Below are 23,367 nucleotides of genomic sequence, written 5' to 3'. Positions count from 1 at the left end.
AAAGTGCAATGCAAGGCTTATTCTTATCTTGCTCTCAATAAAGTGAGGAATTTTTCTGCCACGCCCTCCACTTTTTATAAGCCTTGCACCCAAGGGTGTGGCAATTAAGAGACCTAAATATAACCCTTTAGCATCCTGCAGCCAATATTTGATCACAAAATCAGATATACTGTATACTACTCACCCATTCTTCAGTCCTGTCATATACTGTATACTCACCCATTCACCAGTCCTGTCATACATAGTCATACATACAACGCAGCTGTCTAACGACGGTGTTGTGTTTGTGTCCTGCAGGGTTCAAGGGAGACACAGGCATGATGGGACCTCCTGGCAAGACAGGCTTCAAAGGAGACCGCGGCCCCACTGGTCCCAAGGGCCAGACTGGACAACCAGGTAATGACACCTTTGATCAACCACCCTTCTCTGGTCTCCCTCGTTTCTCTCAACCATGTTGCTGTCACCTGGGGTGTGTTTCCCAAAACCATAAGTTGCTAACCTGTTAGCAACTTAGTTGGTTGGCAATGGAAGATTACATTGCAACAAACATAGTTCCTAATGTTACCAAAGTTGCTAAGTTGCTAAAGTTGCTAACGTTGCTAAAGTTAGCGACTGTGGTTTTAAGAAACATGCCCCTGATCGTGGCACAGATCTGTGAGGAGCACCACACCAACAGCACACTAGCCCAGTGCTCAGCGTCATTGAACCTCATCCCTGAGTCTACGCGTGCTCGCTTGGTCTGCTCTAGGTCTCCCGGGAGTCACAGGGTCCAAGGGACGTCCTCCGATCCCAGTCAAAGTCCCCGCGGAGAGAGGTCCACCAGGGCCCCCTGGAGAATGGGGACCCGGAGGCACGAAAGGAGCACCTGGTTACCCAGGACCATATGGAGACCCAGGTAGAACAGCCCTTTTTTAATGAGCGCATGTGTGTGTGTGTGTGTGTGTGTGTGTGTGTATTTGTGTGTGTGTGTGGGAGAGATACAGTAGGTACACACTCTATGACGCATTAGCACACTTGACAAAGAAAGTGATTAATAACTCTCTGTCTCTCTCTCTCTCTCTTTCTCTCTTTTTCTATCACATCTAAGGCTTTGTGGGGCATAAAGGAGACAAAGGAATGCCAGGTGTCAGTGGACAGTCGGGCACGCCTGGTTTCCGTGGAGAGCCAGGATATCAGGGATACCCCGGTATTCAAGGCCTGGAAGGTACAGTTGAGAACGTTGTGTGGCTTGTTTGGGCAAGGCAGATTACAGTTACAGGATTCTAGGCTAGATTAGTGGATTAAGGGTAGGATTTGGGCAGCCAGTTAACTATAGCTTCTGGGTCACTAAGAATGATTTAACAGACTGAAAATATTCAGGACTCAACTCTCATATACCCCACTTATATGTAGTGGTTTAAATCCTTAAGTAGGCTTCAAAATTAGGGTTAATGTGAAACCAGTGATTTTCCTACATTTTAGTCCATGTTTTAAAAGCTCTGTTTTTCTGTTCTGTTTTTCATCTTACTGTTTCACTCATTCACTCTGTCTTCGGTTTTTATCCTCCACTCCTTCCTCCTCCACCACAACACACACACACACACACACACACACACACACACACACACACACACACACACACACACACACACACACACACACACACACGCACACACACACACACTAACACTTACACACACACTTACACACCCTCCAGGTTCTCGGGGCCTCCCTGGCGTCCCTGGTCGCGGTGGCATGCCTGGGCGTAGCGTAAGTGTGGGCTACCTGCTGGTCAAGCACAGCCAGACCGACCAGACACCCATGTGTCCAGTGGGCATGTCCAAACTGTGGGACGGATACAGCCTGCTCTACTTCGAGGGCCAGGAGAAAGCCCACAACCAAGACCTAGGTGACACTTAACTCCTTTCACATAACTAATCCCATAATAAACGAGGCACAATTTAAAGGTCTCAGGCCCGGTCTACACCGGGTCCACAGCTGAAGCGTTCCGATAGCGGAGTGTGAAAATAGTTTGCGAAGAAGTTTTTTCGAATGTACGTGGGAATGTACGAATGTTCACATGTACGTGCCATTGTATATATAGAACTGGACACTGTCCAGGAATAGTTATTATTATTTTTATTCATTATCTTCTTTAATTCAATTTCACCCACGACATCATCAGGTCTGGCGGGCTCTTGCGTCCCACGCTTCAGCACCATGCCGTTCCTCTACTGCAACCCCAACGACCTGTGCCGCTACGCCGACCGCAACGACAAGTCCTTCTGGCTGTCCACCACGGCGCCCATCCCCATGATGCCCGTGGAGGGCGAGGAGATCAAGCCGTACATCAGCCGCTGCTCGGTGTGCGAGGCGCCCTCCGTGGCCATCGCCGTCCACAGCCAGGACGTCACCATACCGCAGTGCCCTGTGGGCTGGCGCAGTCTGTGGATTGGATACTCCTTCCTCATGGTGAGAAGCTACAACAAATCAACTTCTTTAAGTGTATTACATAAATATACATGTATATATATATATATATATATATATATATATATATATATATATTAAAATAATAATAATAGAAAATAAAACAAATTTACAAATTCAAAATGTTAAAAAATCTACACACATTTCAAATGTTATACTGTATATTCACTAGCATGTTTCAGGGCAATTGGCAAGTTATCAGCCCTGTGAATCTTTTAGATTACCCAACACACACTCTTTCTACATCCATGGTGAGATTGAGTGGCCTACTACTACAGCATGGCCTGTCTGTAGATTAGAGATGAGGAGGAGAGCGTGGGCTGGGCACCACCGATTTAGATCCCAGTGCTAATGTGAAGGCCTTGCTTCTTGTTAAGGCCTTTGTGCCGTCAAACTCTATGTTTGTCCCCAACATACGATACTTTAAATAGCAGTAGAGTACACACATTTGCGTTCCTCATGATGTCTGCTACCTCTAGGGAAGTGTTGACTGCTCTGTTCAATTAAGCAATATGGTGGTGGTGGTGCTGATGCAATAAAACACAGCCGTCTGCGGCCTATTTCTGTTTGTCTGTAATTTGTCTGGAGAGGCAAGAGCAGTAAAGGGGTGGGGAAGAATTTGAGCTATCTTGAGTTTTCTTGAACTTGCACAGCAACTCTCCTCCTTTGGCTTGCATGTATTTGATACAGTATCTGTTGTGGAATGTGGTTAGCTTATTATGAATATAGTAGGCCTACAGTCTGAAGCATAAGCACAGCTAGCTGGTTAGCATTGCAATGTTAGAGGACATCCAGGTGGTTTTGACATGACGTATTAATTCTTCACACTCTGCTACCATTTTTTGTAATTATCGTGTGGATGAACTTAACTGGCCTGCACAGAGTCCTGACCTCAATACTTTTGGCAATATAGTGTATATCAGACAGGGTACTCTCTTCTCTCTTCTCTAAACATCTCACAGATTGAAAGGGTCTATACATACTGTAGGACCTTTAACACGTCCACTACGTATGAAAGCGTATGAAACTACTGTATGTCAGACAGAGTGACTCTCTTCTCTCTTCTCTAACCCCTCACAACATTGAAAGGGTCTAGTACCTGCTATAACACGTCCACTGTGTATGAAAGCTGATGTAGTGTTTGTCAGACAGGGTCACTCTCTTCCCTCTTCTCCAACCCCTCTCACAGCACTCTGGCGCGGGCAAGCAGGGCGGCGGGCAGCTGCTGGTGTCGCCAGGGTCTTGCCTGGAGGACTTCCGCAGCACGCCCTTCATCGAGTGCAACGGCGCCAAGGGAACGTGCCACTACTTCGCCAACAAGTACAGCTTCTGGCTGGCGTCCATGGAGCAGAACTTCAACAGCTCGCCGGGCAGCGAGACGCTCAAGGCCGGGCAGCTACTCTCGCGCATCGGCCGCTGCCAGGTGTGCATGAAGAACCTGTGAGCCTGTCTCGGCTCCAGTGGCGCTCTCAGAGCTAGCGTCCGGTTCTCACCGTCCCCTCTAAAGCATAACACACACACACACAGACACAACCACACACACACACACACACACAGACACACACACACACACACACACACACACACACATTATGCTTGTGCTTAATGTACCACAATCCCTACGTCCCACACCAATTGCCCTCGAAGAACTTATGCAAGTGTATCAACCACTTTCCCACAAGCCTGGCAGAGCACGCCACCCCATGAGAAACATATATGTAAAAAAAATCACTTTTTGTACTTTCTTATTATATTGAAAATGGTGCTTCCTGTCTAACTTATTACCTCGGCTATGTATTGAACAGATCATTTTTTTAGGTAACAACATCAAAATACAGCTGAACCAAAGATGCCCCCATGTATGCACTGCTTTTCATGTTTGTTTTTTACTTCTCAAGGATTGTTTTCACATTCCTGTTTCTGTGCCTTCATTTCTAACTCTGAATCTCTGCCATGTCAAGTGAAATGTCAACCGATGGAATGACCTTTGAAATGGCCAGCTTGGTTAAGTGAGGGCTATGAGCAGAAATTAGTTAAAACTGAGTTACAGCTATAGAATAGTGGAGTACGGTAAGTAGAAGTTGGAGCAAGTGACGCTCCAACTTCCGCTTAGACGAAAAACAAATATTCTGTGTAGGCTGCGCTGTGTAGGAGTATTTTCAGATCTGTTTGGTCCGCTCAGTTCTCAAGTTTTCATAGAAGCTTTCATAGAATCAATAGAAAAAGTCCAGCAGACCGAATTTCTCAACCTCAAATTTTGTAGGCGGGTTTAAATTCAGGCTGGCTCCCACCCGAGGAGGGAGGGTTTATTTGAAATTTCTTGGTTTGAAATGTCTTAGTTTCTTGCTCTATGAATGAAAAAGAATGAAAATATATACGTGAGCACTGGGATATCACTTCAAGACATGTGCACTTATACACTGTCTCTTCGGTCTGTGTTATGTGTATTACTAATCCATTCTTAGTTCCACTAAATCCACTACGTACTCAGAACCGGAAATTATATAGTGCTAATCCGCAGCTCCTGCATTGCTTCAATCGTTGCATATGAATAAAAGTGTGAATTTTATCGTTTTTTAAGTGTAATCTACAAGACAGTAGATCTGAACATGTATAGGCCATTGACAGTTTCATGATATATATATATACACAAATTGCACTGATTTTCTTCTCAGTTATTTTTTGAGTTCACACCCAGAATATGTGTCTGGTGTGGCTTCAGCAGGTAGGCCCAAAGGATATCTTTGACCAGTGACATGTTTTCTATGTCTGATAAAAAAAAATGTTGGCTTTCTCCACTTTTTCTAAGATATCAATACATACAGTAATGTTTAAGGAAATGCTTTCTTGAAAGCCTCGCTGCAAACTGTACACTCCATAGTGCGGTGTGTCCTGAGGACCCCACTGCAGAGGATGGCGTATACGAGGTCTTGATAACGGGGTGCGCATGAGGTGATTCAAACCAAGAAAATAAGACACTGCACCCTAAAATCACTGTGCTTCTCAAGACAACCACGAGCAGCCATCATCTCTTGCACTGACAACCGTCTGCTGGGTTCGGTGTAGAGTCGGCAGGTATTTTGCTCAACGGTCTCATCAAGGAGTCAACACAATTAGTCGTGTGCTTTGATCAGGTTAAATGAAAAGTGCCCATAAGAATGATGCCATCAATTTCAATGTTCCTTTCTTTGTTTCTCTATGTAAATTTCAATTTGTTTTAATGGCACATATCTCTTAGCTTTTCCTGTGGCTGTTGTAATGTAATTATGTTGGATATATTTGGAGTGCTACCTTATGAATATGTCAAAATGTTAGTGTACTTGAATAACAGCAAAATACATGCTTTTGTTTGTTAGGCTCTGTGTCCCTGTGGCTTTCTTCAGCTCGCTGGTTGGGGGCTGAGCTTCATTGAGCAAGGTTAACTTAATACGATATGCAATAAAGGTGATGTAAATAGATCACAGATGTGGTGACTTTGATGCAGGGGAAATAATGGAATGACTATTTTCAGTGTGAAACTGGCAAATCAATGCACAGCTCACTTTTTCCAGCTTTGTAGCATAGAGAGAGAGAAACCTGGAACTTCATCCTTGAAGTCATCACCAAACGCCAGAGATGAGAAATACTGATACACACACAAACGCACCACACTACTGACGGTCACAGCCACTCATAGCCATAGGCCACCACCATCAGGTTCAACATGTCTCCTCATAAAACTGAGGGGCAATCTTAACACTCGTCACTTCATGGACCCATAAGGCCATTGTGGTTCTGAGTGCAGTTAGTGCACAGCAATGTCTGCAGTCAAAGGATGAAAAGCAACGAAAAGCTTTCCTGCACTCGCATTTCAACAAGCCAGCGGACCTATTCATGGGTTTCATCAGGTCCCTTTGCACAGGTGTATTAATCAAGCACCATGCAGTCTGCATTGATAATCAAGGTGCTTGATTTTATACACCTGTGGAAAGGGACCTGATGAAACATTATGAACACATGTACAGTACAACGAAAATGAAAGGCATGCTTTCTTTCTAACCTTGCATACAGTATATTTAAAAGAAAACTACAATGCTTAAAATATAGTGCCCATTTATGGGTTCAGGAGTCAATTATATTATCTTTAGAAGATGAGATGCACTAAGAATATAGCAATGGACTTCAATTAATTGCCAGCGGGAAAGCTAGGAAGTAGGAACTCATTATGTGGGAAGCTAGTAACTCATTCATGACGATCAATGATAGAAACAGTGAAATATTTATTTGTATACACACATACTTAGAAAAAATAATCTTATATATGCAATTTCCTGTGATGCCTTACATGAATTGATAAAACATGATTTTGTTTTATTCAAGCATAATCACTTAACACTGATTGTGTATTTTTTATTATTTATTTTACAAAAAAAGCTTCCTTGCAAACGGAAAGCATGTTCAGTGTCATTGCAGACGAAGGGGTAAAGATTTCCACATCTGCCCTTTAAGTGCTTTTAGCAACTGCCCCTCAGTCCGTTAACATTCAACAAGAAAAGTATTTCAGTGACTGATTCGCAGTATGTCACTAAATGCTGCTCCCCATACACACACACACACACACACACACACACACACAGTACTGTCTTTAAGGCAAAAAAATCAACCTCACAAATGTGCACTTTTGACTCTATGTCTGCTAGTCACGCAGACTTTTGTTTGGAGTTTTCAACTTGTCCTGTTGATTGTTTGAATAGCCTTTGAATACGAATCCGCATGAAACGGGAGGGTGTAGGCCAGTTTAGTTTCCAAAGGAGGGGGGGCCACCTCAAACCATAGTCCTCAGTCCTTTCATCGACTCAGACATGCACAGATTATCAGCGTCCCCCAAAACAAACTGGTCTTTGGACTGAGCGAATTGGCAGCTTCAACAACCCTCTCAATAGTGCGCCAAACAGCTTTCTCTCATAGGGGACCGAAGAGGTCACCTGACCCTGCAGGACCATCCGACCATCCCTCCCCCATCCAATCACGCGCAGCAGCCGCCCTTGGTGGTCTTGGCGACCCGGCAGTCCTCCAGGTCCACGGTGGACGGCTCGCCCTGGCTCCTCTTCTTCAGGATAGAGGGCAGCACCATGTCGAAGATGGTCTCGAAGAGCTCGTCCACCTGGTAGCCCGTCTTGGCGCTGGTCTCGAAGCACAGGCGCTCGGCGGGCGGGCACGTCTCGCCCTCCAGACCCTTGTAGCGGAGCACGCGGGCATACAGCGCCAACGCGTCCTCCTGGCTCACCTGCTTCGGGACCAGGGACACACTTCCGCTGCCAACGCCAACCCCACCTCCACCTCCGTCAGGCTGGTGTTCAGTCCCCGCACCCTCCTGCTGTCCCTGGCCGTCCTCGGGCCCGGCAACGGGGGCGCCAGACTCCGTCAGGTCGGCCTTGTTGCCCACGATGGCGAAGATGCAGTCGGCGTTGGCCGTGTCGGTGAGGGACAGGAAGCGGTCCTCCAGCTCGGCCAGGCTCTGCCAGTTGGTGACGTCGTACGTGAGGATGACCGCCGCGGCGCCACGGCAGTACATGGAGCCCAGGCCGTGGAACTGCTCTCGGCCTGCAGGGGGAGACAGAGAGGAGATTCATACTTTACCGTCATTTCCCAATTATTAGCCACAGCTTATACATTGAGTTCGCACAATTTCTACAGCTATGAGGTTAATAGACTGGGGCAATTAATATGGTATTAAAAAATTTTGCTTCTTTTAACTTGTATAAAACACTGTCCTGCGGCTTATATACAATACGGCTAATACACCGGAAATTACTGTATACTTTCACAAAAATACAATTTGCTCCAAACCGCGCAAAATACTGTAATCTAAAACAATACAGGAAGTTAAGGTTACAGATTAAATAGCACCATCTAAAAATAAAGCTTTTTTCACACATCCAGTTTTACGCACATATCCAGTTTTACTTCCTCCATTGCAAGAGGAGGGTCAGGAGAGGCCATACTATGGGTGCCTCTCATCATGCCTCCTCGATCCTCGATGCTCGATCCTCGATGGGCGTTCCCACTGATCTATAACTAACACTGGATAGACTATCCCATTGTTTCCCCCCCATCATTCTTTATGTAGATCAGTGAGGATCGAGGCATCGAGGAGCGAGGGAGGACGTATAAACGCTGCATGAGAGGCACCTATTAAAACTAGAAAAGCACTCAGAGAGCGCAGCCCTCCGCCTGTATTGTTCTTCCTAGGTTGTCATACATTTGAACCTAATTCAGATCGCCACCACGTGGCCATACCATGCCATTACACCACTAAGCGAAAAACATAAACGGCTCCGGAATCCCGACGGTGTTACGAATCTCTTTTATCGTTTCTTCCTTGGGTCATTTCTGACCTTCCCTGAAAATTTCATCAAAATCCATCCATTACTTTTTGAGCTATCTTGCTAACAAACAGACAAACAGACAGACAAACAAACAAACAGACAAACAAACACCGGTCCCTGATGAAAATATAACCTCCTTGGTGGAGGTAATAACCTAAAGGACACAAACACAACAGAGTGGTTTAAAGGTGTACCATCACACCAGTGTGACGGGATCGTTGGAAAATAGCACTCCAAAGGATATCTGGGATCACTGAATTCAACCTGAGCCGTAGAGAGATATATGTATGTATCTATATGGCTCTGAATTCAACATAGAATTTTAGAACCTTGAATTGTTGTGGAAAGGAATCTAGTTAGAATGTAAAAAAAAACACACTTTTGAAATGTTTAAAAAGTGAAAAACCACATGATGAAGCTCCTCCACTTTGGGCATCAGATCTGTGATAAACATGGTCAAAGTCTTCTAGGTACACAGACGTAACGAGGGAACACACACACACACACACACACACACATACAAAACTCACATTCTGTACCTGTCCTGAACATGTCGAAACGAAACACCACAACAGCGGCAGTTGAGAAATGAGCCACTGGAGAGGTAAGTACTACTAAAGCTCAGAGTAGATGCACACATGAGCACGCCCTTCAGCTCCCACTCAAACCGCCTGTTGGAAATCTCATTTACACACTTCTGACGTCAGATAAACAACATACTATCGGGGTCTGGCCTACAGCAACAAACCCCCAACCCACACCCACACACACAAAATCCACAGGTGGACCCAGTCAGTGAAAGCTGCCAAATGTGTTTGAACACAGGAGGTCATTGTCAAGGGGAAGTATGTGAGCCGTGGGTTTGGCCACGCCACTGTCCGCTCTGAGGGCCTTTGTGCCAGTGCAGTGGACGTGTGAGGAGAGTGCTTTGTTCCTTTAGACGCCCCACAACCACCTCAGCCACAAAGTATGGCCACAGAGAAGACTTGACTCGACTCAACCTCAAACAGCCTGAAAAACAGCAAGGCTCTCTGGAGGAGTTTAAAAGACTTTCGAAACGGAGGGAGCACTTTGAGTTCTATTTCAACAGGGAGGGGGGGGGGATCAAAGGACGTTTTAGGGCTTTCTGAGCCTCTTTGTTTGAGTCCGTTTTTATTTTGAAATCTGATAGTGTGTGTGTGTGTGTGTGAGTGAGTGAGTGTGTGTGTGTGTGGTTTCCTCCCAGTTCAAAGTTAAGTGATAGTGTGTGTGTGTGTGTGTGTGTGTGTGTGTGTGTGTGTGTGTGTGTGTGTGTGTGTGTTCCTCCCAGTTCAAAGTTAAGTATGGGTAAAAGGTGTAGCGTTGGAGGCTGATTAAGACACATTGTGGTTAAACCGGGGCAGAAAACTGCTGTGTAGGCACCTTTTTTCTGTGCACAGACATCGAACACACACACACACAGAAAACAGGACATGAGAAATAGCAGAAAGAACAATCTCACCCCCTCCCTACACTACACCCACACTAAACACCACCCCCTTATCCAAACAGAAGTAGTCCGTGCTGGACAGCCATTTCCTACACATACGTGCGGCCGCTCAGGCTGCCTGGCCTGCAGCAGCATGTGACCCGGTGATGATGACATCGCTTCAGCCACTGGACCAGGAATTAGAAACTGGTCAAAGAACAAGTTGTGGATGAACTTAAACCAAAAACGGGAACAAGACCAATTTCACTTGTACCAGAGTGAAAATGCTATTTTCAGTTTTATTTCTAGATAAACCAGTGAATATCAATATTTATCGTTCCAATTAACCTTTCTTTAAATATTAATCTTGAAGATTTCATATTAGGCAAAATGCCTAATACTCTAAGTGGTTAGCATTCAGAAGAAAGGCTTAGAGCACTGGAACCGGAACAGAAAAATAAATGTTTTTCTTTAGAACGAACCGCATTCTGTTTTCAGCCTTTGCACTGAACATCTAACAATTCCACAGGAAGTGATGGAGTAGAAAGAAGAAAAAAAAGTCAGTCATTGGCACTCCAGACGATGGCAGGCCAAAAGCATGACCACGGGTCTGACACAAGGAGAACCCATGAGACATGTTAGATCCATGCTGTCCAATATTGCAAGTCACGGTGAATAAGAGACACACCATACTCCTTTACCTTGCTTTACAAGTGATGAACATCTTTGGGGAAAAGATGTTGGACACAAGCATTTGTTTTTGGAAAACAGCATTTGTGAATGAGGTAACCTTCTTTCTCCTAAAGCACAAGGCCTCTGTGAAATAATCCCATGTGTCATGATCAAATATGAATAAAGAGATGACACAATTTGAGACTTCACAGTGACGATTGCACAATCACACTCGGGCCTCTGTTCAACCTCGTGCCTCTCTATTCCGTTTTGCTTAAGAAGAACAGAAACCAAAATACTCTTGCATGGGTTTTCTGGTTGCACAGTCATCACTGATGTTGCTCACATGTGGACAACCCACCAGCACCAGTTGGAAATGACGAAGAAGACGACGACACGTAATTTCATGGTGACATCACTCCCTGTTTAAAATATCCACCCTAGTACTAGGCTTCACATTACTAGGCTGGGTGAACTCTGCCTGAACTTCCGGCGAATTTGGATTCCGCCTGGCAGCTCAGGCTGGAAACCTGCACATCTATCTCCTCTGTTCCCTGCCAGAACCTTTGGCACTAATCAGAAACTAGCTTATCCAAAAGAAGCACCGGATCGTTGGTCTGATTGGTTGAAGGACTCGGTGTCATTTGAACGATGCCCATTGATCATGCCTCTTGTGCAGTAGAAACAAAGTGCAGCCTTCCCATACTAATGTTCAATCTTAAAAGAAATGTGATTGTAAATCACAATTTATCAGCATGAGCAATAACTACTACTACTACTTGATCTTCAGCCTAGTTGAACTCAGACTGAAGCCCATACTTGCGAAGGGAAGAGCACATCTACATTACATTTCATGCTAACTGATACTGGCACTTTACATCCCAATACAATCAAAAATGTGTGGTGTGTAGTTCAGCAGGCAAAGTTCTTCTAGTCTTGCCTCAGCTAAATGTGCTACCTTAGAACTCATCCTTTGGGCTGTACAACTCTGAGACATATCTAAGATGCACAGGCCTTGGCCAATAAACAAAGAGGAACAGAGGGATTTTATCTGGACAAAAACACCCAAAAGTCCAAAGTTTCCTGTCTCTTGGCAAGGAGTGAACTGTCTGGGCATCAAGCTACCTATGCTCTCTCACGCATCATGTCGGCTAGGTCAACGTCCCAGATCACACCAGGGCCCCAGTTTAACCTCTGTGACTCCTACCATTTGAGACCAGAAAGAAGACAGTCCGGGCGACTCAAGTTTTTCTGTTTGACTTTTTTAATGCACATCAACAACAGTCCAACCGCCCAACGGCCACATAGTCTCTCTCCTTGTCTTGCTTTACTTGTAAGCAGGCCTCAGTGAAGCCTGTGTGTGTGTGTGTGTGTGTGTGTGTGTGTGTGTGTGTGTCGTGTAATCACACAACTGGGTGACCTACAACATGCTGGTCCTGTGGTGAACTAATAAATAAGACTCCTGTTAATGTTTGCCCAGGTTCAATGGCTTTGGCTGATGGTGTGTTGTTGCATGCACACAGCAGAACGAGGTCAGACACTGGCCCTGAGGGGGGGGGGGGGGGGGGGGGGGGTCTGGATCATGCTCATAGTTGCTGACGATCACACAGCACCACGGAAAATAAAAACAAATTGACTTCCCAAAGGTTATGACACTGTAGAGGGGGTAAAGACAGGCCTGCACTTTTGTTGTCAACAAGTAAGGGTGAGTAATAAGGGTGAGAGCTCAAGGTTTCTGAAGTTTGAAAAATGCCTGCCTTAAAGAAGAGACTACTAAGGTTGTCAGTTTGATACATTTCCACAAGGTCCATCAATGTGGTGATTTGCATTGCCAGTGGTGTGTATGTGACAATCACAGTATATGGTCTTACACTGACAAAAACAGGAACTTGGATTATGGCAAATTGAGGAATTTCTCAGGTTACGGCCAGGCAGACCTTTTGACATCTCAGCTTTTCCCTGTCCATGCCTATCTAGTCTTTTGAAAACATAATATCGAATGTTTAACACCAGATAGGCTATCACCTGACCAACACTTGCAATAAATGCAACACTTCAACTCTCTCGTGGATTACAATTCGATCAGTCTGATGAACGCCAGTGAAATGATATTGCTCTGTGCAAAAACAATGTGTTCAACATTCATCCTCATGTAGGCCTATTTATTTTCATTCAAATGTAGGCTACTAGGCCTAGCTACAACAGGTTTGAAGTTCATGAAGTTCAGTGATTTTGAAGTTAATAAGCAGTGGACAGGTAGTTAACCTGTAAGTAACCTGAGTGAGCATGAAATGAGCAGTTTTTCTAAAGCCATGCAAGGACACTGTAGAGCTGATCCATTAAAAATACAATTCTTGACATTCCATTGGGGAAAAGTTAAGTAAAAACTCGGCGCTCACTTGAGCAACTCACGAGGCCTATGGGAAATCTACTCAACAGGTAGGCTAAGCCACCCACAACAAAAAACAACATAGGCAGCATACAGTCATAAACCGAACACATTTTGTTTAACAAAGAATACGTAGACCTACTACAAATGTGGAATATCATAGGCCCGTCTTACTGGCCTACTCTACAAGTAAGTTTGTACAATTAAGGAGAGAGTTTACCAGCGGTATCCCAGATAGAGATGTTGTAAGGTCCCCATTGTTTCAAGAAGAAGGCTCCACCAACGGTGCTGATAGTGTCTTTAAATTTTCTCTCTGTGTACCGATGAAGCAGCGAAGTTTTTCCAACGTTCATGTCACCCAATATCACGACTTTCACGTCGGGTTTTCTCATCTTCGCTGGCTCAGGCATGATCTTTGGCACGGCTCGCTCTTCAGAGGCGAGAGGTCAACAAGCTGAAGACTATTCGTAATTCTCATTTAAAAACAGCTTGATCCACGATAGAGAACCGAGCTTTTTAAGCGACTTGTTGAAGAACACATGACCGGAGGTCTGTTCTCACAAACCCGATAACAAGCTAGGCTATAACTTAAAACAACTATCCGAGAAGGGGTTACTTTTAGCCTCGAAACAAAATGTCTAGAGAGGTAGAGTGACTAATTAGTCATCATCACAAGCACGCACGACTTTGCAATTGGTCGTGGTCCGTGTTCTACATGTCACTACTCTTGAGCTGCCAGGCGTGACGAAACAGGAACTTGTGTTTCATAAAGGAGGGGCTAAACAAATCACCTGTAAACTACTCATAGACAGTAAAAGATATGAAACTACTCCGCACATCAGAGGAGCATTCCATCAGCACCTTTCTAACACTGGAAACTGCATTAATGTTGTGACACCGTTTCACCTAGTTTAAGTTAACAGAAGTGGCCAAGGTATGGAGTAATTATTTATTTATTTAGGTTTGGATGGATTTAAGTAAACATTTTCATCATAGTTCATACACTAAACATTTGTCTGTTTTTGGTTAGCCTACTTGTTGAAGTTTATTTCAAGAGTTCTTGACCGGACAACATTTGCAAGTCATGGGCTCCGTCACGCATTCTGATTGGTTGAATCACGCCCATAGCATTGGATGAATTTCAGTGTTGCAGGGTTAGCTTCCTGCCATAAAGCTCACCCATGACATACAAACGTGTATTCTCTTTGCTCGCTGGTATTTCAAACTACCCTCGATCTCGAGGTAAGAACATACTGTCGCGACCCTTGGTGTTTCTTTAATCCTCCTGTGAGCTCTGAACAGGCGTCAGGCGATGTATTATGGAGTGTCACTCATCTGCATCGTTACTGTAGCCCTTGCAGTGGCTTTAAAATGGGTCTATCAGGGTGATGAAGGTATGACAGTCAACCTGAACTGGATCAGCAAACATGAACATGCATTCTGTACTCCTATGTTATTATTGGCAGACATATCATGCACATCTTTAATGTTATATCTTAACATCATATTTCCGTTTAGTTGTGATGATAAATCATTCTCAAATGGAATGAGTGTGAGTTTGACAAGTAAAAGCTTACTATTGTTTATCAGAATTGCTTATATTAATTTCAGATTAGATTTCAGCGGACATGTTTTCGTACGATGACGAAGTGCACCATGTTGGTGACGTTTCTGAGGACCCCGTAGTGGAGTTTAGGGCAGCGAAGCAAGCGAGCTAGGATACCCGCGTCAAATGTTCAGAGTTTGTCTCCAGTGCGAAAATATACGCAGACACAAGCTTGTCACTGGGTCAATGTGAGTATGGCATTGTAAGTGAGCAGCTATGAGCAGTCCACCTTTCAAGAACGTCCACGTTAGGGTGTTTTGTTCGGAACGGGATTTATCTTTAGCTAACTAGCAAGTGTGAGCTAGCTAGTGTTGATGCAATGAATTGCAAAAATCAATAGCGGGGCATTTGTTCTACCATATCGTCGTTGTCGTGGAAGACCAATTACGGATTCAAGAGATTTCTGGAATTCTGTGAAGTATGCTGGTGAATCCAACGCGGGGATTTCTGTGGTCGGATTCTGAGACCAGAGCATTGCTAAATATTTGGGGGGAGCAGGACGTGCAAACTGCGCTGGATGGCAACTTCAGAAACAGTCATGTTTACAGAGACGTAGCCAGCCGCCTAGGAGACATGGGCTACGATAGGACTCCGGACCAGTGCAGGATACGCGTCAAGAGCCTGAAAAGGCAATACTATCAGGCGAAAGATGCTTTCAAGAAAAACAACGGACAGTATCGCAAGCTGTGCAAGTTTTACGAGGAGATGGAGAGGATATTGGGTAGTCGTCCAACCGTGGACCCGCAGGACATGATTGACAGCGTTGCCGTTGGAGACGAGATGATGGATGGAACAGAAGAGGAGGGAGAGGGGACGGAGCAGTCGTCGGATTCCTACATGCCGAGCGCCATTGATTATACAGAGCATCCTGTGAAGATCGAGTACCCGTCCTACACCATACCCGTGACAGTTGGAAGTAAGTTATTCTTGCACTACACATTCACTTAGTGTTGTCATTCACTTACTACTCTTAAGATATGTGCCACTATCTGTGACTGACAAGTGGCTGCTGTTGTGGAGGGTGTATTAGGCCCCAGTGACCAACATTTTGCTGTGTACTATTCATTCATTCTTGGAAATGGAGCTCAACAAAATATCCTGTTTTAGTTTTGCATTAGTCAAAGTGTCAGCTCTCAGATTAGTGTGTGACTGACTGTCATATTGAGTGTTAGGCAAAGTTTCCCAAACTCAACCCAAAATTACAACCACCACCTTGTTATTCCCACTGTGTTTCAGGTGTTCCAGTGAAACCCATCAACTCCCAGCCCAGAACTGCCCCGTCCACGTCCTCCTCGTGCCGGCCCTCGCGGCGAGGCAGGAAGCGCTTGGCCAGCCTGCCCCTGGACAAGCTCCTCGAACGCTTCCTGGAGCAGAGCGCCGACGCCGAGGACAACTTCTACAAGATGGAGGAGCAGCGTCTGCAGCAGGAGGAGCGGCGGCGCGAGGCCGAACACGCCCGCGAGCTCCACATGCTCCACGTGCTCGGGCAGATATTCGGCGGCATGGCCGGAGGCAGCGGCCGAGGCGGAGCAGCAGCGGCGGCGGCGGCATCGGCTAACGTCTCGACGGCGACCCCCATGCAATCGGCGCCCTCCCCCGCGCACACATCCGTTCACGTGGCCCCCGCGTCGTCGTCGTGGTCGCAGATTCGCACTCAGCACGCGCGCCAACAGCAGCAGCAACATCAGCATCAGCGCGGCACGTTGTCCCCGCTTGGGCACCACCTAACAGACCACGGGCTGGAGTCTGTCCCAGGTCTGCTGGAAAGGGGTCCCCGGGGGTCTTAATATCTCTCCCACACTCTCACACTCTGTCACTCTCTCTTACTCTCTCCTCGTTGGGGGTGGGAGGTTGGTCTGACCCGATCCATGGTTCTTAAGGCAAGGGCAGACCTGGCCGATGGTCTTACGTCTAATATCGTCAGGCAGGTCGAGAAGTGTCTGTAGCTTCAGTCAGTGTAGTGTGCACGACACCGCCGAGTCCGACAGGCCTCAGTCAGTTTGCTACTGATTCAACATGTTGAATTGACGCTGGAGCCACCGAGTATAGGGGTTGCTCTGATTGGCTGTGTATCTATTGGCTGTGGTATTCCTGTTTGGTCAGATCAGACAGAATCCAGAAAAGTGGTTGCTGCACCATCTCAGATGTTTTCAAAGTTCTCTGCATAATTTTTAGTTTCCAAAACTGGCACCTGTAAGATTTTTCTTCTTAGTATTACTTGAGAAATTCAAGTTTGAAGTGCGTGGCCATTGATTTAATTAAGGGGCGTAGATTCGGAGCAAAGAGCAAACAGAGTGATTTCACACAGAATGATTCTGCTGCCAAGAAGCATAGTGTGAGATATCGTCAGATATTCCCTTAATACAATCCTGGTAGTAAGAACTTCTCCCTCTGGATGACTGGATCTCATTATGTAGTTTTGCCTTTTTCTCCTCAGCCCCTTTCTTTCTTCCAAAAGACCCAGGCCTGACAGTGCATGAGTATTTAAATACAGTAGTACAGAAATAGATTGTTATTATTATCACTGTCTTTTTTCACTTACACTTTTTGCTTATCACTGTCTGTCATTTAGTTTCGACACCTGTATATCAGCACAAGCAGCAGAATGAAGCCTACATGCTAGTTGATGGTGTGTGATCGTTGAGGTGTGCACAGTGAAACTTTTTTTTTGCCATGCAAAGGCAAAACAAGGCATCTCAGTGGTCAGTCGGCATCATAGTTAGTGCTTTCAAGTCTGCGGAGCCGTGGATTGAGTATACAGGTGTGCGTTGTTTGTTTGTTTTAGTGGACATTATGTTGGTAGTGAGTGTATATACATCAATACATACAGTTTACTCAGTTTTCTTTTACATGGTGTGTGGAGAAGTGACCTAGATTCTTGCTGTGTCTGTAAAGACGCACTTAATATGTGTAATAAGCACAAGAACTGCTTCCTTAATTCTGACGTAACTGCACATCATATGATGGAGGAACGACTTTTACAGGGTCGCTTTTGGAATATAATAGCCAATACATAGCCATTTTAGGCTGACTTATCTGCTCTCTTATGGAATCAAAGAGCCGTTTGTGCCGGTGTGAAACATTGACGTTTCTTCTTGTGCTCTGTTCGCAGTCATAGAACGGTCCTTTTCCCTGGGCGGTTCTGCGCACAACATGGAGAACACCCTTCAGCTGGTGAAGAAAATCATCCCCCCTCTGACGTCCAAAAAGCACAAGGGCCAAGACGGACGCATCGGCATCATTGGAGGCTGCCAGGAGTAAGTGAGGGCCAAGGCCCACAAGCATTTGTTTGTTGAAGATACACTCACACTAGACATATCACACAACTCTACAAGATATGATCAAAAGAGAAAGCACAAATAATGCAGCAGACAAGTTGCCTGGAAATCCAGAAAGATCTAGAAAGATTTAGGGTCTGGCTATGAGTAATAGAAATGGCCCAACTGGACGGGTGGCACCAAGCATGCATTTGAAAATATCACTGCACACAATTGGATAACAGTACAACCAGTGTTTACTGACTCATGACCTTAACAGTCCGTAAAACAGCGCTGTCGTCGTCTGTTTAGCTTGCCTCTGGTCCGCCTTTATCAAATAGTCCGATGTGCCTGGTGCAGCTCGGCTCCAACGGCATGGGTTATGAGAGTGACTCACTGAGCAAATTCAAATTGGGCTCTCACGAGAACTCTAGATTTCCAAGGCAGCAGAAAAGTGGAACTTAATATAAATAATCTCTGAATGATGGGTCACATTAGGTTCTGCATGAAGCTCTCTGACACCAGTTGGATAACTTGACTGCATGGTCAAATTGGCTTTACATTCTTTCCCACACATCTTATCCCTGTAGCTAATGCATATCGAACAAGTTAGGAACTTTCAAAGTTCGAAAACTTAGCGCTGGTGTGGTTCTCATTTCTGTTTGATTATCACGTTTTCAGCATCATCTGCCATACATTCACTCAAGGCAGCGTTTTCTTAACGTTTTTTCTATTGTTGTAGGTACACTGGCGCACCATACTTTGCAGCCATCTCAGCACTAAAAGTAGTAAGTATTCCTTTGAGTGATGTGAAGGGATGGGTCGTGTTATGGGAGACTTTGTGAGTTGTGATTAGGCCTGTCACAATATTTTTTTGGTTTGTTGGAAATGAGTTTGTCGCAGAAAACCTTGCAATAAACAGTAGTGTTTGTCATAGGCTAATGTTACTGTAAAGGCACAATATACAACTCCACCTCCATGCTCTCTCCACCTGCAGTTCCTAGTTCAGAAAATCTGAAGAGACGATGATGTTTCAGATTAACTTAAGTTACTCGTAAAAGCAGAGGCAATTTGTTAGAGCTTATTAACTGTGCATGCAAATTGTCAACCGCTGGCACCAGTCAAGAGACTGCATAATCTGCAATAAGCATGCAAATATTGATTTTGGGGTGTTTGCTTACAGGTATTAAAAACTATGGGAGAGGGAGACTGACAGATAAAACGGGAAGTTCTTTTATTTCATGCATCATGAATTATGGTTTATTAGATTACCTGCAACAAGATAGGTATCACTATTTGCAGCTGACATAGAGAAGTAAAGCGGTTACAAAGAACTTTTGCTGTAGATTTGCATGATGCGCACGTAGAGATACTATTTCTAACACCGCAATTCAGAGATACAGCTTGTGTTGCTGAGAGACTTCCCCAACAGTAAAAGGAGTAAACTAATGAGTAAGCACTATACAAGACAGGTTTAGGTAACTTGGGTTATATTTTAGGATTTTTACATTTGCAACAAATATGATGAAAACCAATGATGGGAAGGTAAACTCAATGGTTGAGCAATATTGAGGTCTTCAAAAGTTATTGACAATACTTTCATATAGTGTCTGATAGGTCGAAAACGTTTGGTTATGGTGACAGCCTAATTATGATGTGTCTGTTTTAACACATCTCCTCTTCCTCTCTTCAGGGAGCGGACCTTTCCCATGTCTTCTGCACCAAAGACGCAGCTACCGTCATCAAGTCCTACAGCCCCGAGCTCATAGTCCACCCTGTGCTGTGAGTCTCTCTCCCTCTCGCTCTCTCCATTTGAAAAAAAAAATCCTTTTGTTCCATTTGTTCTGTGCTGTTTCAAGTGTTTCACTGAAGTTGTCAAACTAATCCATAACCCCCATTTGCACCATGTATATCGAGTCCAGATAAACTGATTTATACAGAGAGGACCGGCTTGGCTTCATGGATTAACTGTCTGGGGGGAAAAATAACAAATCAGTTAATCCTCTTGTGTTGCTGCGAGTGTTTTGGTGGGGGGAACTGATGGGTGGGCGTAGACGCGGATGTAGGTTATGAATGTTGTTGTTCTGTCTGTGTGTGTGTGTGTGTGTGTGTGTGTGTGTGTGTGTACGGTGGGCGTTGTAGGGACAGCCCCAACGCGGTGGAGGAGATTGAGAAATGGCTGCCGCGGCTACACACCCTGGTGGTGGGGCCCGGATTAGGCAGAGAGGAACTCCTGCTGAAGACGGCAAAGGTGAGAGATCTCACTTTTACACACACACACACACACACACACACACACACACACACACACACACAGGGTGCTAGCTTTATCTGCACATCTGACAGAGCATATACTACACTATGTCAAGCAGTGATTCACGCAGTGCTTGTCAATCTAATGTTCTCGTGTCATTACCAACAGGATGTTATCGAGAAATCCAAGGCCAGAGACATTCCCATTGTCATTGATGCAGTGAGTACTGAATGCTCTCTTTACTACAAGCACATGCATTGAGCCATTTCTTGTGGATAATTTAGCTAAGTGTCTGTGTGTGTGTGTGTGTGTGTGTCACAGGACGGTCTTTGGTTGGTGGCAAAGCAGCCATCGGTTATCCAGGGCTATCAGAAAGGCATCCTGACCCCCAACCACATGGAATTCAGCCGGCTCTACGAGGCCATGGTGAGAAACAATGCTAGAAAGAGGTGGTGACTCATGCAATCAAGTCACTCAAACTTGGTTATTCATGTATCAAATAAAGCAAAGGTCCACGCTCAGCATGGTGCATGCAGATTGCAGGAACATATTCGCTCTACCGCACACTGTTGACTCGATTTTATTCAGAGCACAGGTCGTATTTATTAATTTGTGTGTGTGTGTGTGTTTCCCCTGTCAGCACCAGGAGCCTCTGGACAGCACTGACCATCACCGGAATGCCCAGCAGCTCAGCATCGCCATGGGCAACCTCACTGTGGTGCTGAAGGGGGAGGAGGACCTCATCACCGACGGCAACATGGGTAAGTGACCGACTGTAGCCAACAGGACTGTGTGCACAGTGCACAGCATGCCCTCCCCCTTACACACACACACACACACACACACACACACTCAACGTACTCACAGAGCTGCACAGCTTAGTCATCAGGACTTTTTACAATGCATTTAGCACAGTCACTATGAACTAGTATCTTGAGGCACTGCCCCTGACTGACCTCTGTCCATCCCTGGCGTCCAGTGCTGACGTGCTCCCAGGAGGGCAGTGGCCGCCGCTGTGGGGGGCAGGGGGACCTGCTCTCGGGCTCACTGGGGGCCTTCGCCCACTGGGCCTACAGCACCTCCACAGACGCCACCAAGAGGTAACTCACCCGTGTGTGTGTGTGTGTGGATGTGTGTGTGTGTGTGAGAATGTGTGTGTGTGGATATGTGTGTGAATCTGTTGTTGACTTCTGTCAGTAATGTTATCTGATAAGATTAGATGTATCTATAGAGATAAATGTCACGATCAAATCTTTTTATCAACATCCTCACCTGTCCTAAATATGTTTTTAAAATATAATAGACCTTTCAATCACTTTGTGGAAACGTGCGTGCGTGCGTGCATATGTGTGTGCGAGTGTTATGTGACCAGATTATGAGCGATTGCGTTGAGCGTGTGTGTGTGTATGTGTGTGTCTGTGTGTGTGTGTGTGTGTGTGTGTGTGTGTGTGTGTGTGTGGCACAGAAAAGGGGGAAATAAAGTGACCTGAACAGCATTTGTGTACTCAGAACAAAAGCAACGGGGTGTAAAATTCAAACATCCTGCTTTGGCGCAGCAGCGCGACGCTGTTTGTGCTGCTAAGAGCCGCCGTGTTGAGATAACATATCACTTACAGTGCTGAGCACAGCTAGGATCAGGACCAGTAGTTCAATCTACTGCTCACAACAAGCCCACACCTACACTCTCAGATGAAAAAAGGTGCTACATAGAACCTCTAAATGGTCCTTTAAACCATTTTGAGTGCATCACTTACAGTGTTGAGCACAGCCTCCACAACAGCTAGGATCAGGACCAGTAGTTCAGTCTTATGCTCACAACAAGTCCACACCTACACTGTCAGAAGAAAAGGGTGCTATATACTGTAGACCCCTAATGGTTCTATTGCATGCCTCATATATGGCACTTCTAAAAGGTTCTTTAAACCATTTTTGAAGGGTACATCAAAGGATCCTCTAAGGGCTTTTGAAAGGCTGCATGGTTCTATAAAGCACCCTAAGAACCCTTTTTTTAAGAGTGTAACACACCCAATGAACACAGGTTACAGTGACATTCAATCCCATGGATAGACAAATGCAAGTGATGTACTGTACATCACAGCATGGAGAAAGTGTTTATGTTGTGATGGTTGGGCGGTCGTAGCATCTTACTCAACGAGTTTGATACCCCTTTGTTGTTTTTGACGCCAGTCAAAGGTGGGTTGGACCAAGGTCTGACCTGTGTCCGTTTCAGTGTGAATTGTTAATTCAACAGTTTTACTTGTATCGCCGCAACCTGGGAAAAACCCATGTTGACTGGTCCAGACTTGGCTGGTCCAGACCCTGGTCATTTGCTTGAAAGTGGTATTAGAAAAAAACCCCACGTCATGTCTCGTGGAGTGACTTAGCTAGAGTACCGCTGTAGCGTTTGACCGTGGTCTTCCTCTCTGCCCTCTTCCTCAGCGTGAACCCGTCTCTGGTGGCCGCGTTTGGCGCCGCCTCCCTGACCAGGCAGTGCAACCGGCAGGCCTTCCACAAGCACGGCCGCTCCACCACCACCACCGACATGATCCAGGAGATCAGCACGGCCTTCAAGAAGCTGTTCGAGAGCTGAGACACGTGGTGGAGATGCACTCTCGCCCGTAAAGAGACAAACAAACAAACAAACCAACATTGTGGAGTTCCAACCCCCTGGTGGTTAAACTAGACATTGTGTAAAGAAACCTGATCTTCCGCATTCTCAAGACAACAGGTTCTGTCCTAAGCACACTTGCTTCCTCCTTCACTACATTAAAGTCTCTCCCGTCAACTCTGAAGGACTCTCAAAGAGGATTTGTACTAGTTGGTGGTATATTTCTTCTAACTGACAAGTGATTTGTACCTTCAGAAAAAAATTGGAATATTTTACATCTGAGGTAAAGGTAGGACT

General features: G+C 45.4%; 3 protein-coding genes across 5 annotated transcripts in view; 2 read left to right on the top strand and 1 right to left on the bottom strand.

The window, feature by feature from the left end:
- col4a2 (collagen, type IV, alpha 2) overlaps positions 1-5,927 on the top strand; it is an 86,140-nt gene extending 80,213 nt beyond the window's left edge. For all 3 annotated transcript variants that reach the window (XM_062534389.1, XM_062534387.1, XM_062534388.1), the window contains 6 exons: positions 298-396; positions 749-895; positions 1,088-1,204; positions 1,697-1,888; positions 2,165-2,451; positions 3,659-5,927. In XM_062534389.1, coding sequence (XP_062390373.1) covers positions 298-396; positions 749-895; positions 1,088-1,204; positions 1,697-1,888; positions 2,165-2,451; positions 3,659-3,913 — 1,097 coding nt within the window. In that variant the 3' untranslated portion in view covers positions 3,914-5,927. The remainder of the gene's footprint in view (positions 1-297; positions 397-748; positions 896-1,087; positions 1,205-1,696; positions 1,889-2,164; positions 2,452-3,658) is intronic.
- A 781-nt stretch (positions 5,928-6,708) lies between these two features.
- rab20 (RAB20, member RAS oncogene family) lies at positions 6,709-14,083 on the bottom strand. The gene is made up of 2 exons (XM_062534386.1): positions 13,566-14,083; positions 6,709-8,052 (listed from the first exon to the last, which is right to left on the bottom strand). The coding sequence occupies exons 1-2, from the start codon at positions 13,753-13,755 to the stop codon at positions 7,475-7,477; spliced, it is 768 nt and encodes a 255-aa protein (XP_062390370.1). The 5' UTR covers positions 13,756-14,083; the 3' UTR covers positions 6,709-7,474.
- Positions 14,084-14,762: 679 nt separating this feature from the next.
- naxd (NAD(P)HX dehydratase) lies at positions 14,763-23,254 on the top strand. Its single transcript, XM_062534381.1, has 11 exons — positions 14,763-15,867; positions 16,188-16,706; positions 18,064-18,208; positions 18,951-18,996; positions 19,902-19,990; positions 20,351-20,459; positions 20,631-20,681; positions 20,784-20,888; positions 21,103-21,223; positions 21,442-21,562; positions 22,902-23,254. Exons 1-11 carry the CDS (start codon positions 15,372-15,374, stop codon positions 23,050-23,052), a joined length of 1,953 nt encoding a protein of 650 aa, XP_062390365.1. The 5' UTR covers positions 14,763-15,371; the 3' UTR covers positions 23,053-23,254.
- Positions 23,255-23,367: the final 113 nt, after the last annotated feature.

The sequence above is a fragment of the Sardina pilchardus genome, chromosome 4 (assembly GCF_963854185.1).
Source record: "Sardina pilchardus chromosome 4, fSarPil1.1, whole genome shotgun sequence".
NCBI lineage: Eukaryota > Metazoa > Chordata > Actinopteri > Clupeiformes > Clupeidae > Sardina > Sardina pilchardus.
Note: the sequence above shows the minus strand (reverse complement) of the source record. Positions and strands in the feature narration are given on the sequence as shown.

Excerpts from the sequence above, each read along its gene's own strand:
- rab20 (XM_062534386.1), bottom strand. The coding sequence starts at position 13,755 with ATGCCTGAGCCAGCGAAGATGAGAAAACCCGACGTGAAAGTCGTGATA. Across the intron at positions 8,053-13,565 it reads CTCTATCTGGGATACCGCTG|GCCGAGAGCAGTTCCACGGC; the intron begins GTAAACTCTCTC and ends CTCCCCCTGCAG.
- naxd (XM_062534381.1), top strand. The coding sequence starts at position 15,372 with ATGCTGGTGAATCCAACGCGGGGATTTCTGTGGTCGGATTCTGAGACC. Across the intron at positions 16,707-18,063 it reads CGGGCTGGAGTCTGTCCCAG|TCATAGAACGGTCCTTTTCC; the intron begins GTCTGCTGGAAA and ends CTCTGTTCGCAG. Across the intron at positions 20,889-21,102 it reads GCCGGCTCTACGAGGCCATG|CACCAGGAGCCTCTGGACAG; the intron begins GTGAGAAACAAT and ends TTCCCCTGTCAG.